General features: G+C 38.9%; 1 protein-coding gene across 2 annotated transcripts in view; it reads right to left on the bottom strand.

The window, feature by feature from the left end:
• The window catches only part of TENT4A (terminal nucleotidyltransferase 4A), a 35,736-nt gene extending 19,883 nt beyond the window's left edge, over positions 1–15,853 (bottom strand). The window contains exon 1 of one of the 2 annotated variants that reach the window (XM_070940790.1): positions 14,949–15,853. In XM_070940790.1, the coding sequence (XP_070796891.1) occupies positions 14,949–15,778 (830 nt within the window). In that variant the 5' untranslated portion in view covers positions 15,779–15,853. The remainder of the gene's footprint in view (positions 1–14,948) is intronic. The other variant, XM_070940791.1, reaches the window with a different exon arrangement.
• Between the last annotated feature and the right edge of the window lie 337 nt (positions 15,854–16,190).

The following is a 16,190-nucleotide window of genomic DNA, read 5'->3' as shown; positions in this document are numbered from 1 at the left end:
GGATTTGCAAGTAGAATATTTCAATTTCAGTTGCATAAATATTCTAGGATTCCATCTCCAAACATTTTGTAGAAGTTAAACAATAAAAGGTTTATAAAGAATAAGAATCAAACCTGTTTTTATAGTAGACATATTAAATCAAAATCAAGCCTAAAATTTCCATACTTTGCCTCACACAAGCCATCATCTCTAGCATATTTGAGATCACTTCACATATGTATGCAGATAAAACAGAAAATTATCTGTCCATGTTAATCATCCATCAATCTTTATCATCATAGTCATTATTACTATTACTAAATAATTATTTAGATTTATATCCCATCTTTTTCTTCAGGAGCATAATGCAGTGAATATACTGGTCTTTCCTTCCATTGTTTTCATTACAATAACCATATGTGAGATAGGTTGGGCTGAAAGAGAATGACTGGTAAAAAGTCACCCAGTAAGCTCCTATAGTCAAGCACAGAATAGTATCTGTGTCTACCTAATGTTATATAGTATAGAGAATACTTTCATTTTCCTTATATTTCTTGATAAACACACATATAAATTAAGCTATATAAAAAGTAAATTTATGCATGGGACCTGTAAAATGTTAAAAGTGTGCAAGAGTAGTTAGACTTATTAGGAAGTACATTTCTGATCACAAGAAAATGGATCCAACATACCCATACAACTCATACAACTAGGAGATGGGGCTTAAGTTTTCTTCCTGTTCCATGGAGGAAATCCCATCCTTCAGTTAAATGTACTGATTTCAAATGAGTAGGTTTAATTCTTCCTTTATCACGAAAAGCAACAAGGATGATTAGGGGGTGGAGGCTAAAACTTATGAAGAACACTTGCAGGAATTCAGTATGTCTAGTCTGGTGAAAAGGACTACAGGAGACATGATAGCAGTATTCCAATATCTGAGGGGCTACCACAAAGCACTAGAATGCAAGACAAGAAACAATGGATAGAGAGAAGCAACCTAGAACTAAGGAGAAATTTCCTAATGGCAAGAACAATTAACCAGTGGAATGCCTTGCCTTCAGAAGTTGGTGGTGCCCCATCACTGAAGGCTTTTAAGAAGAGACTTGACAGCCACTTGTCTGAAATGATATAGGGTCTCCTGCTTGAGCAGGAGGATGGACTAGAAGACCTCCAAGAACCGTTCCAACTCTGTATTTCTATGTTCTACGTATTCTACTTGTAAATGATAAAATACATGGGAACAACATAAAACAATGAGCATAGTAAATTAATGCATATATTGCTGCTGGGACAATCTCTTAATCTACTTCACCTCCTAAATATCTGCATCTTTCGGTGAACAGTAAGATACTTCACAGTAAGTTTAACTATTGTCCTTGTTCATCAAAAATTGAACAAATAGAAAAAGGGATATACAACAGTATTTCCAAGGTGGAACAGTTCATTCTTTGTGATCAATGCACTTAAAATCGGGATCTGAAATGAATCATCTATTTTAAAATTGCTGACATAAAATAGATGACAACCTAATTTCTATTAATTGTTCTTGTTCTTAATTTGCATTAAGTCTCTTAACATAATTGCTCTTTGGGAAGCTGTGCCACAGGAAGAAGCAATATCTTATTAGCTGTAAACACCAGGACAGGACATTTTCTCACCCACTCTGTTAATTGTGGAGAGGAAACTTTAACCACTACTGATATCTTTTTTGCAATAGAGACATTTTCAGTCTTTCATGTCCCCACAGTACATTGTTTGTTAGATCCTCAGAGCCTAAACTCATCTCCCTTGAATCAAGAAGCTGGAAAACATAATCTCTTGTGTTTAATGAAATTAGGAATTTCATTTGAGGTATTAAGCAGGGATAAAGACCGGAAGACTTGTCCTCATGGAACCTCCCACCAGCTGAAAGCATTCCATCTCTTACCTCTCCAAGGTGAGATTACGCATACTAAAGAACAGACTTAAGAAAGTTAGTGGAATTTTGTCTAATGGGTTTGAAGGGAAAATTAAGATTTGAGTACTGTACTAATAATGAGTCCAGTATAGTAAATGGTAGATCATTGAAGATGACTGAGTATGAGACACATTCATGCCTAAGCAATTCACATGAAGGTTGTCTGAGGAAGGTGCTGTTTGTTGGTACCAGACAACTAGATCTAAAGCAACTGCCTGCATCTGCAGCCTGATTGTTGCTAGCCCTTTCTTCAGTTCTCTCTCTAGAAAGTGCAATAATTCAGGGATCTCTTTTATCAGTACCAAAGATTTCTAACTTTTGTCTCATAATTCAAACATATACCAAACCATCTAAAAGAATATGGCCCTTCGTTGGTCTCCATTGTTGAACTTGAAGGTTTCGGGCTTGCTTTATTAATTTTTAGCATAACTGTTGTTACTTTGAGTCTCACTGTAACATCAGAAGTTGAGATAGGATGTCTAAACATTTCAGGAATTACTACAGTTTCCTGTCTGGTCTCCTTTAAAAGAAAAAAAAAACATGGCCTCCTGGTCTAGAATGATTTAACTAGAATTTCCTAGTCCCCAAACAGCTTAATTTCAATTGGTGCTTTGGGAAGTGCTGTATAAAGTATGAGTTGTCCTGTCAACCATGGTACCATTAGGGCATTGATTCCCTCAGTTCTGTTGTATTGAAATTGAGGAAAGAAGCAGTTCACATGCCTATTGTCTACTGTCATGAACAAGTCAATATATCTCCATATTCTTGAAAAATTCTGCAGATGTCAGACACATTTTCCTCCGCTCTAGTTTGTTGACAATCATTGTTGACTCATAATGGGATCATTATCCACTATGAGTCTTGGCCTACCTTGGAAGTTTGCCCGCCTCCCCATCACCTAAGATTGGCATATTTGGTCATCTGGTTCCTGATCAGTTTGGAGTGGCATTCCCACTGCCAAATTTCCTGGGACTACTCTAGCCTACTAATGCAGGGATCGGATTACCTTGCTTGGCAATGTTATATGCAACTGGGTTCATCTGGTAATCTGATTCTGAAATGAGAGAGGGAATCACTACAGTGATCTTGCTCTGTAACCTTGCCAGCTTCAGATGTGCTAACATTCTGCATACTAGTCTTTCTTTCCTGGCTTCAAAATGCATTCAACATATAAAGATAAAGATATAAAGATGGACCTCTGTGTTCTTAAATGCTGCGTAAGAACTGCCATTGCTTTGATGAATATATTGGGGGGATCGTGCCAGCTTGAAAATGAGCACAGGTAATCTTCAACTTACAACCAGCATATATTTATGATAGCTGCAGCATCAGAGTGATATGATTGTCATTTTAGACCTTCCCAGATGTGGAAAGTCTGACAAGCAAAAGTCAATGGTAGAAGCCAGATTTGCTTAATGACTGCATGGTTCACTCAACAACTGCATAAATTTGTTTAATAACCATGGCAAAAAAGGCTGTAAAATTAGGAATGACTCACTTAACTTCTTTGCTTAGCAATGGAAATTCAGATCTCAATTGGGGTCATAAATTGAGAACTGTCTGTATTCTGAACTGAAACAAAACGCTCTTGTATAAAACCTATGAAACCACTAGTGGGAGATTCTGATTGGGACCTTTATATAAGCCTCTAACAAATCTACAAATCTAGGCTTCTACTTTTCATATCAGTATCTTCATCATCCTAAAGTTTCAGTGCCTAATAAGATTATTCTAAGACCCAAAGTTTAGGATAAGCTTTCCAGTATCAATTGTTTTTAGCAGTGTGGGAAAAAAACATGATGAAGACATCTGAGATATGTAATTTGTCATGAGATGTTCTTGGAGACTTTTATTTTATTTTATTTTTCACACTTAACTGCCCATCTTTCTCAGATCCCTTGCCTTTGGCTCTGGTATGTGTGATATTCATTTGTATGAACTCTACTGCATATTCTGCCTGGGTATCAGCACTCATCTGGTCTGACAATAGGCCAGAATTTCTGCAGTTGAGTGATCCCTTAGGAGTAATAATATCATCCTGAAGAGTATTTTCCTTGGTCTTTGCCATTTTTAGCAAATAGTGCTTTGTTGAGTCTGGAAGCTAAAGTATGTATTTCCTTGTTGGCTTCCTATCCAAAAGAAGGTAGAAACTTTGATCTTTATAATTTGAAAACATGATGGACTTCTAATTGCTTTCCTCCTTAGAGCTATACGTAAGAATTCTTCCTATGTGACTGCCTCTTTGAGTAGCTTCTTCCTATGTTAGCTTTCAATTGGTTATCTACCAAGCAATTTCTAAGCCATAAGTTTACTGTGCGAACACTTCTAATGCCAATGGTAGGCCATCCAAAAAGAGATCTGTTCTGAATTTTGCTGTGGAATCTTTGATGCTCTCTGAGCTATATGCTTGCAAATATTTCATTACCCAGCTAGACAAGTAAATAATATTGTCTGTGTGAGTGTGGACAAAACCCACAGTCATTTGCATTGATGATGATGACTACTATTTATATACAAGCAAACCAAGTTCAAAGCATCAATGACTCCCCTGTTCAACCCTGGGCTACCTATGTTCTCTTCCCTTGCTTTCCTTGTTCATTTACTGGTGTCCTTTCTACCAGGTCTTCTGGGAGAACACATAAACATAGGCTGAGATTCAGATGATAATTGAAATTGCTACACTTATTTTCCAAGAGGATTCCTAGTGGAATTTCTACTCACTGGGGACTATAAGCACTTTTCAAAATCAGTACTGCCTTCAGGATTTTGATGCTAAAACTTCAGATGACCATTCTATAGTCATCTGAAGTTTTTGCTATTAATGAAGCTTTTATCTTAACTGATTCTACCTATTCCCCCTTGGTTACTCTCTGTTGCCCTTTAGGAACCTCCCGAGACACAAGCTATTATTTTAACCTTCCTTGAAGCTAAGTACCTAATTTATTAAGCATCATTGGACAAAAAAAAAATTAATGTCAAAACAGTTTCTAATGTGGAAATGTAGAATGCAGGAAGAACAGTATCCTGAACCTAGGAATGGGTCTCAGGAATAAGTGATCTTCTATACTGCTCAGGCTTCTGAGGCTGCAATTTGAACATGAAATTGTAATCTTCTTCTTCTACTTACCTGTCTTCCCATGAATAAGGTGATGAGGATGAATGGGACTTATTAAGCTTCTGGAAATGGAAATAGATGGCTCTTTATGAACAAAACTAAGAGGTTTTCCATCATTGCTTAGAGCAAGGGTGTCAAACTCAAGGCCCACAGGCTAGATCTGGCCTGTGGGGTGCTTAAACCTGGCCTGCAGGGCCGGCCTGGAAATATCAAAGTACCAGCCCACGGTGCTTCTGCCAGCCAAAACGGGCCATGGGGTGTGTACATGCAGCCCCCCCACATGGCCCATTTTCGGCCTCCTGCAGCACTCTGCTGGCTGAAAACAGGCCCCGCAAGGATCCCACACGGTCCATTTTTGGCCTCCCTGGCCTCCAGCAGCACTTTGCTGCTCAAAAATGGGCCAAACAGGGCCTCGCACAGCCCATTTTTTGGCTAGCAGTGTGCTGCAGGAGGACTGGACTGGATAGGATTACAATTATGTGGCCTCAAGTAAGTGCCTGATCTGGATAGAAAACAAACAACATGCTACATTAATACTACAGTTTAATGCCAGATTTTACATATTGTAGGTCCATTTAAGCTACAATCAACAATCTATAATTGACAGTCATTTCTATTTACTATCCTGGAAATTTACCTCTGCTGTTAGATCTTGTATTATCATGTTATTTATGCTATTGTATTTTTATTATTAGTTGAATAATAAAAATATAATAGTATAAATATTTTTCTGCCTGGAAAAGCAATTTACTATTAAACAATAGAGTGTAAATTTAGAAATAAAAAGTTTAGTGGCATATGAAGAATAAGTAATAAATGTTTGCCAGTAATATCTGGTAGAAGAGATAAGAAAATGGTTATAGTAAAGAACTGTGGAAAGAAAGAAGAGAAGGGGAAAAATGCATCTTGAGCCTGTGTCAAATGCCCACCATGGCCACCCCCCGGCCACTCCCCACCCCTGGCCCTCCAAGGTCAAACACAATCCCAATGCGGCCCTCAATGAAATTGAGTTTGACACCCCTGGTTTAGAGCAACTTCAAATTCTCTTCTTGGAAAAGAGTAATAGACCTTAAGCTTGCGCAAGTAGCTGGTGCCTAACCAAAATATCCCTACTTTCTAGTGCCTAAGCATTTATGCTAAATACAAAAACTAATTTGGGCTTTCCCTTGTCTCTTAAGCGGTGCACAGTAGCTAGGGCCCAAATGAAGCTTATTCCCAATAAATTCCAAAGTCCATACAGGTAGATCTTGACTTAGGACCAAAATTGAGTCCAAAATTTGTGCTGCTAAGAGAGACAGTTGTTAAATGAATTTTGCTCCATTTTACAACCTTTCTTGCCAGTTGTTAAGTGAATCATTGCAGTTGTTAAGTTAGTAATGTATTTTATTTTGGCTGTTCACCGCCCTGAGTCCTTCGGGAGTAGGGCGGTATACAAATATGATAAAATAAATAAATAAGTAATGCCAGTTGTTAAGTAAATCTGGCTTCTCTACTGATTTTACCTGTCAGAAGGTTTCAAAAGGTGATCACATGACTGCGGGACACTGCAATCATAATAAATATGAGACAACTACCAAATATCTGAATATTGACCACATGACCATAGGGATATTGCAACAGTTTTATGAAAAACTGTCATAAGTCACTTTTTTCAGTGCCATTGTAACTTCCAATAGTCACTAAATGAACTGTTGTAAGTTGAGGACTACTTGTACTGGCATCATTAAGCTTCTCTTAGATCTGTTTACCCATTTATATATCTCTACATCAAGCAGGGGGCTTCCACCATGAAATAGGAAGATATTAGCCTTGCTTTTCTAGCTAGGTGGAGGTTAATGATTCTGAGAAGTCCATCTTCGGCAAGCAAGAAAATTCTCACTCAGGACTTCTGGCTGTGCTTCTGGTGGTGTCAGAGATGAGGACCATGAGCTCTGCAGCCCCGCTCCGAGTTCTCCCAATCGGAGGGCTCCAAAAAGAGCCATAGCCACCTTGGAGGGGTGGTGAAGTAAAGGGGGGCACCTTGCAGGTTGAGGAGAGCCGCATCTCTCCTCCCCGACTTGGAAAATTCCCCGCATCCGAAGATGAGGAGCAGTGGTAGTCAACATGGCTGCCATGAAGTTGGGGACAGCTGAAGCACCTAAGAAAGTGCAGGAGCAAACAGAATGAACAATGATTGTTTCTGGGTGAGATGATTCTTCTTCTACTTAAAAATTGACCCCAAGGAAAATAAAAAATCTGTAATAAGAGAGTCCAAAAGGATAATTGTTTAAGCTGCGAAAATAAGCAATTCTGAGATCTATGATGAAAAGTTAGTTGAGAGTGCCATCTACTGATGAAAGGAAAAGTGACTCCTAGATTCCTGGAAATTTACAGAGGAGGAAAGGAATATCATACATCCATTGGAAAACTGTGTCCTTTATCTGTTTATTGTCTTACATTTACCAGAGATGGAAACAAGAGACACTTTATTTAAAAAAAACTGGGAAACTGGAATAAAAGACCAAAATCATAGAGAAGATTCAAAGAATTTGGAAATTTGGATTATTAGAATATGGAGTAAATGTTGGAATTGGCCCATCTAAATAAATGATTTTGCTTGGAAATAAATGGCTTTTGACTGAAATTAACATCTGCTGGAAAAAAGGCACCATGGAAATCTGAGAGGAATGTGCCATTTACAAATGATTGGAAACTTATAATTTTGAACTTTTCTTGAAATAGATTGAGACTTTTACTGTTTAATGTACTTATATTGCTATCATGACTGGAGTTGAAGGAACAGCTGTGGAAATGAGAGGACTTTTTAATGAGATGACTTTGTTGTTCCAAAGCATAAAAATATCAAAGGATGGTATAGACGAGAAAATGGAAAATATTCTGCAAAGAACTACAAATAAAGCCCAAACTGCTCAGGAATTGGTGGAAACAATAGTAAGATTGGATGAAATGGACTACTTAAACCAGCAAATTGACTACAAACAGGGAAAAAACATGGATCAGAAAAACCAGCAAATGAAGCAAAAGCTCGATGATGAGGAAGACCAGACAAATGGCAAGCAAAAGGAGCAGAAAGAACAGATGATGGCAGTACCAACAAATATATCAAGGACTAGAGCAAAAAATAGGTTTGACAAACCAGCCGATAAAGGAAGATAGAATCAACAGATAAATCAACAATTGGATATACAGGAAGACATCTTCGATAAGGATACTGAGACATGGGCAGGCATTTGGAAGAATTGCCAGCATAAGTTTGTACTGAGAGAAATACTTAAGACTGAACAAGAAACAGAGATAAAGATAAAGATGAGGAGTGTGGGAAGCGAGTAAAAAAAATGGATAAAAATTGAAACACTAAAGAGGAGAAGAGATGATGGATAGAAAGAATTGCCTTTTAAACATTAAGGGAGCTTGTTGTAAGCTGATAGAGGCAGAAATAAAATTAGGGGAAATATTAGAACATATATTTTAATAGAATAAACAAAAACAATAGAGAGATTACAGGTTTATAGACGTTAGGCATTTTCTTTTCTGCTGTTTAAATAATATTATGAGGATCACCTAAGTTTGATAAATGTGATAAAGATTACTAATATTGTTATTGTAATTTGGATTAATATGAATGATGCCAAGAATCAACACTGTCCACATACAATATGGATGTATATTATTTAAAAAAGTAAAAAGATCAAAAAAAAATTCTCACTCAGTGTTCTAATCAACTTCTTCCAGAGTACTGTCCTATTCCTCATAGCCAGTTTTTAAGCATATCAAAAAGCCAGAATATAAAATGTAATATCTATCAAGTAAAGCATTTATGAAAAAAGTGTGATGGTTATACCTTTTATATAAAAACTTTTTAAAAGGCCAAAATGTAGATAGTAAAACATACAAACTGAATAGAATATAAACACACTGCTAAATTATGATAAACAAATATTAGATAGAAGTTGGCATTAAGTTTTATTTATTATTTGTAAAATTTATTGACTGCCCATCTTATCACAATCTTACAAACACTACTGACCTTTCTTCAACTAAATATCTCAGTATGATACACCAAGAATATAGTTTGGAAAGGTAGCATTTTGTTTAGCAATATATTTTACTTGTAAATTGGACTGTTAATACTCAACAGTGATTTGCATTGGAAATCAATAAGAATCTAGGCCTTGGATAAAAGATGAGACAGCTATTTCAGGAAATTAAATATAAACTGGGGATATCACATTTAGATTTGGATTATATGTCCAAAGAGGATTCACAGAATGTTGTAATTTGCTTTGTGCATTTACTTTCAAATGCATCAATTTGCACAAGCATGAGGAATATGATTGGTGCTACCAACATATTTATTTACCAGAGTTATGAATGCAGTGATATATATATATATATATATATATACTTGCAAAAATGTTATGACACTCCTATTCTGTGAATATTTAATTTAAACTTAATTACTTAAACTCATCACATTTGTTTACCATAGCAACTGATTTATCATCTTCTTAGGATGATGTTTTAGGGGATAATGGCTGTGCATATTCAGAACATTCTTAGGAAAGTATTGTCTAGGTTCAAAACTAATTACAGCCTTAATTAGTTTTAACTGGCCTGATAGGTAGCTGTTGAACTCTCAAAAGTTTACAGTGTTGTGTAATATTAGAGTATTTTATTGCTTCTAGTTTATATTAAATTGTTTTTAACACTGACAGAGCAAGACACTAGAATATAAACTGACAGCAAACCCCATTCCTTACTAGCACTGATGATGTTACTTAGTTTGGGTGTAATGAAACATCTGCTAGAAAACAAGCAAAGCTCAGAGAACATCAAGGAGCCTTCAATTGTTTTTAAGAAACACTGTTTACTGTGTATTGTTAATGTACCGTTCTCTTGGCTGTTTCAGGAGAGAGAATTATATAAATTTGACTTAAGCTTGAGAGATGTTCTTGATACAGGTGCTCCGATTATGGAATTCCTTTCCTATCCTAGTTATATTAGATAATGACTTAACTAAAGATTTAATTACCAATGCTTGTGGCTGTACTTAAAGACACTGTCTCTTTTAATAGACTTTGATTGCTATTATGGTCCTGTTTAGAATTGTAACTTTTTGAAACATTGTTTAGTTTTAACATTTTCATATTGTATAGGGTGTTGATTCTGTCTTACTGTAATAGTAATCTTTCCTTTATTTTAATTAGTTTTTTTTTTACACATATATAATAAATAATTTCATAGTAGAGTATTTAAACTGAATATACAGGCTGTGATGTTTTTAAAAAACCATCAACAACTAAAAGGCCACACACAACCAGGCACCATATAAATACCACACATAGAATAGCCCAAAGCACACATTCTGTTCAGCATGAGTCCAATAAAGCTCAGAAGACTAAACCTCTGGTCCTGATGACCAACCCAGACTGGATCCTGCAACATTATCCTAGGATACGTATATTTGCCTTCATTTGAAATAAATAACTTTGAAAGTGCCAAATAATACCTAACCATTAAAAATTAATTAATGACCCATCATTACAGTGAAGCCAAGAAGGAAAGATTTATTTATAAACATTGCAAGCACAATTATGCTAACAATGCCATAAGAGTCAAGAAATACTTGATAACAAAAAGAAACAGTCCTGAAACTATATATTAAAAGTAATGTACAGAAAGTTAATAATTCCAGAAAGTTAAATGAGCAATTTAAGGTTAGTATTTTCTCAGATGTTCTTCTACTATTTTATTTGTTGTCTGTTATCTGACTTATTTGTTTTTTCAAGACACTTTTCCAATATTATTGCATGTTTATTTTATTGCTATATTACAACATATTATTCTTTTAAAAATTAAAATATTTAATACTATTAAATATAAGAAGCCCACAAAATTTTCTACAAAAGCATATTTTTCCTTGCATATGGTAGAAGAGACACTGAAGATCTAACAACAGTAGATTCTAGTAAAATAAAGAGCATTCAGTTCAACTGAAACAAAAAGGGGAAGAGATAAGCATTATGAAAACATCACCATTCTTATTTTATATTTCAAAGTTGTTTGTTGTAGAAAAGTCACAAGCACTCTCAGTCTGTACAGATTGTGACAAAACTTTTTCTGGGGGGAAAGAATGGATGTTATACTTGAAACAGAATTAAATAATATAAGTTACTTTACAGATAATGACAGTAGAACTGGTAGTATTCTTATTACTTTAGAATAAGAATAAATTCTGTTAAAATGGATGACTGGAAATCATGGCAAATATGTTTTAAACATATTAAAATTAATTCAAGAGAGAAACATGCTGTTGCACTGAAATTAAGAAGTATAAGAAAGTAATTTATTATGAATTTGTTCAAAGCATCATTGAATGCAGTATCCTTATCAAATGTTATATTATATGTAGTTGTTCATTAACAATTAATTATTCAAAGTTATGATGGCACTGAATGAGGAGACTTATATCTGTTCCTTGAAGTTGTGACTAGTGCAGCTTCCCCAGAGTCACATGACCACAATTTGGTTGCTTGGCAACTGGCTCACAATTGTGTGAGCCAGTCGCAATGTCCCAAAGTCACATGATTGCCATCTATGACTTTCACTGCCAGCTTCTGACAAGCAATATCAATGGGGAAGCCATTAGGAGATTACAAATGGATTTGTAAAATCACACTTAATAATAATGCAGAATGTGCATAACAAAAGTGGAAAAGTCATATGATGTTGCACTTTACAGCCAAATTGTTTAGCAACGGAATTCCTGTTTCCAATTTCCATTGTTAACCAAGGACTACCTGTACTCTTCCTTCTAGGATTGATCTAAACTATTTATTAAATGTGCATGCCTGCCAACTCCCAACAACTCTGGACAGCTCATAAGAAAAAGTATCAAAAACAAGAAAAAAATACAGCAAGAAACAAAAGATGGCAAGGAGGATTAAAAAACATACAGAATGAAAAAGAATCAAATCAACGTAGTCCAAGGGGAATCCAGTCATCCTTGTCAAAAGCCTATGAAACATCAGCAGGTTGGAGTAAAACAATCTAGACCCGTGATGGCGAACCTATGGCACGGGTGCCACAGGTGGCATGTGGAGCCGTATCGGTGGGCACGCGAGCTCAGCTCCGGTATGCATGCGTGCGTTGGCCAGCTGATTTACGGGCTTTCTGGGCCCACTAGAAGTCAGGAAACACACCGTTTCCGGCCTCCGGAGGGCCTCTGGGGGGGTGGGGAAGGCCGTTTTTGCCCTCCCCAGGCTCCTAGAAAGGCTCTGGAGCCTGAGGAGAGCGAAAAACGGGCCCACCGGGCCATCGCATGCCAAAAACGGGGGAAGCACGGGGGATTGGGGCACATAGAATTATGGATGTGGGCACGCATGCGTGTGACCCTACTGCGCTCCCTCCGCTTTTGGCACGCGATGGCAAAAGGGTTAGCCATCACTGGTCTAGACATAAAGCAAGTCTCCTGTTTATGGAACCTCGTGGCTCCATTTTCTCCCATTTTTACACAAACCTATGGTGGAAGCAATCCATTAGCATGGGAGTGTAATCTCATCATTATATTGATACTCAATTGTGTAACTCTGCTCTTAGCTGACCAAGTGTTTGTCAAGGTTTTGGCCCAATGCCTGGATGTTATAGACAACTGAATGGAGAACAGGCTTCAGCTCAACCCTAGTAAAAGACCAAGTGGTTGGAGCCCCTAATTCTAATGGAGATATTTCCCTATTGGGGGAATCATAAGTGGGGATTTATACCTCCCCACTTAAAACTGCATGTGATTTGGGGACTCTTCTGAATTCATACCCGTAGTTCTTGCTTGAGCAGATGACAGCTGTGGCCCAGAGAGCTTTCATACATTTATTTTTTGTGTACCAATTGTACATTCCTGATTTGGCAAGTTCTGTTTATGATCAGTCATGCTTTATTGCTGCCAAATTAGTGCAATTCACTGAACATGGAGCTACCCTTGTAAATATCCAGAAGCTACAATTATTCCACAATAAAGCAGCACAGGTACTTGTGGCCACACCTCAGTACATCCACTTAACTACTTCATGAACTGCTCTAGCTGCCACTAGACTTCTGAGTCCAGTGAAAGTTACCGATAATCACACATAATGCCCTATGTAACAGGGGAATTCGGTTATTGCAGGACCACCTTTCTTGGATTGTCTTCTATTGTCCCACATGTTCTCTCACAGGAAGGGCTCACTTCAGGTTCCTTCACTGAAACAATGACACCTGATAGCACGTAAGAGGTATGCCTTTTCCAGTACAGCATCTATCCTCCTCCTTCCTCCAGCATATATTTAGTCCTAATCTTGTTGGCTTTGGGAAAGATTAAAAACTTGCTTTCCTTGCATATTGGGGACAGGGTAATAGAAGATCCCACTTACAACTGGAATTTTAATTGGGCCTCAATTTTTTCTTTCTTTCCTGAATTAAAAGATTTTAAATTGATGTCACACAGAATCTAAGCTGTGCTATCATATGAATTTGTTAAATAACCAATAAATATGGTTTTTTTGTGGTTACACTTACAGACCTAGCATGCTATTTATATTTTGTTATTAATAATAGCAATAGTAATAGAGGCCCTTGGATGCAATCAGAAATCAACTGGAGCACCACTTGAACATGATCGGCATTGACAAAAACACCATCAGTCAAATTGCAAAGGCAGCTTTATCTGGAATAGCTTACATCCTGGATAATACTTTTTACACCATCAAACAATAACATCTGCACATCCCAGGCTCTTGGTAAGGACTCAAATATCAAATCTAGTCTAACTATCTGGTTGACAGTATGACCAATCATAATAACTTAAACTTTTATGTCACCCAAAGTATAGTAGAAGTTTGCTTTGGATCACACTCCTGTGAAGGCATTGTATATTTTACTTTTTACCCATACTGAACTTTCTAATACAAATTAGAATTTTCAAAACCCCTATGGCTAGTTAGGTATTCAAAAAGTATCTCAGGAATTACACTTAAAATACACTTACACTTTTAATTACATTTAAAACTACATGTAAAACATTATTCCTGACTATGTTTCAGAAGAAGCAAGGTATTAACACCTCATTTATTTTTTACTTAAAAAGCAACAACTATTTTAGACATCATTTTAAGTACAGGGGGTTCTTAGCTTTGGATCAAAGTTGTGATGAACTCTCCCAATTTCCAAGTTTTAATGACCACTCCCTTTCCCATAGTCACATGGCCACAGTTCATCAACCAGTTTGCATTTTCAGCGTCTTAGTGTCACACAATTACAATTCACATATTTGCCAAAAATCAAAGTTCACATCCAATTTTTGGCCAAAATGTAAGGTAGAAAAAAATGGGTTCCCTTAACAACTGCTACAAAAAAATGTCAGTCACGAGATACCTTAAATTATGTTAAGTTATGACAGCGACGGGCAGACTCCATTACAGTTGTAAGTCAAAGACTACCTTACCTTGTATGCTTATAAAAATTTCATATGCATTCTGAACAGAATCTTGTATTGAGAAGTATAGTGGATGGAGCCAATCACTTCCAGGCTTCATCGACTACTCAAATTATGGCTCCAAAAGTATTTCCCCAATCTTTCTAGAACTAACATTTCCCCACAGGACAAACAGCAACATTTAAATACTATCTATAGAACAACCCAGAGAGACAAACTAGCTTTCTCTCCATCACAACCCCATTATTCCAATGCAAACTGAGCCTTCTTAACTAGGATTTCGCTGAAGAAAGTCCATTCCCCTATTTCCTTGACTATATCCGACTCTGTTGCCTCAATTCGGAAAATCAGGGTAGCTCTATAGGGAAAGTGAAATGGCAAAACGACAACGTACACTAACTGTGCGCGGGTTGGAAAAACCCGATACTCACCCTTGTATACCTGAGCTGTATTGCCTACTTTTCCAAGGCGTGCCTAGAGCGAGGGCGCAACCGGCTTGGGCTGGAGAGCAGGGGCCACTTTCGCCAGCTGGGCCGGTCCCTCTGCGGACGGTGCCGACACAGCCGCCCGAGAGCAGATAGTTCATCCCATACGTGCTGGCCTTGTTCTCTCGTTTCCTGCGGCCCGGGTGGTACTGGTGGTGGTGGAGGTGGTGGTGGTGATGATGGTAGTAATGGGGATGGGGAGAGGAGGGGGCGGTAACGGCCACGCCGGAGGCCCGCGGGGCCTGCCCTCCTCCCTCCTCCAGCTCTTCTTGCTTCACTGAATTCGCTTCAGCGGCGCCTGCCAAGATTTTGCCAGAGGCCGCAGGCGGCCCCCCAAGTCCGGGCCGGACGCAGGACGGCGACAAGGAAGAACCACCGCCGGGGCTGTCAGCGCCAGACTCGGAGGAAGAGCAGGAGGAGGAGAGGGACGCCGACGGGGCCTTCTGGAGGAGCAGCAGGCGCGGCGCTCGTCTTTCCGCGCTCTGGGCAGGGAGAAGGCGCAGGGAAGCCGGCTTGGAGATCAGCTGAGGAGACGACAGAGGTCCGCCAGCAGCAACGGAGGCCTCCGAGCGGGGCGGTGGAGGCGCCGCCGCCGCCGGGCTAAACCGACAGAAGGAATAGCGGGTGGCGGCCGTCGGCGGGAAGGCAGGCGAAGACGGCGAGGACGTCGAAGAGCCGCCGCCGGTTCGGCCCTGCGAGGTCTCCCAGATCTGCATCCAGAGCGCATTGGCGGGGCCTTTCTGCTCGGGCTGGATCCAGGCAACCCGGGGATCCATCCATCCGGCCCTGCCTCGCAGCCGGTTCCGACGGCCCGTCAGACACGCGCCTGGAAGAAGAAGAGGAGGAGGGGGAAGGGCGGCAACGGCATCTGAGGCGGGGCGCTTAGGCTGGAGAAAGAGGCGGGCGACGCCAACGAACAGGACCCCGTGCAACACCCCCACCCGGCGGCCCCCCTTCTTAAAATCAACGCTGCGCCTGCGCGGTGGCAGTCTTTCGCGAGGACAGCTCTCTTCAATCCTCCCTGATTAAAGAGAAAAACACTTCTAGGAGCGCTACGAGAGCGGCCGCCCGATTCCTGGGAAACGAAACTCTGAGGATGCGATTTTTATTCCTTCCTTTTGGAGGCGAAAGCGTCTGTAAAGCAACATTTACAGCGTTCGGTGGTCAAAGCGTCTGACTTTTTTTTTT

The sequence above is a fragment of the Pituophis catenifer genome, unplaced genomic scaffold (assembly GCF_029215685.1).
Source record: "Pituophis catenifer annectens isolate HBS135680 unplaced genomic scaffold, rPitCat1.0.hap2 SCAF_3, whole genome shotgun sequence".
Classification (NCBI taxonomy): Eukaryota; Metazoa; Chordata; class Lepidosauria; order Squamata; family Colubridae; genus Pituophis; species Pituophis catenifer.
Note: the sequence above shows the minus strand (reverse complement) of the source record. Positions and strands in the feature narration are given on the sequence as shown.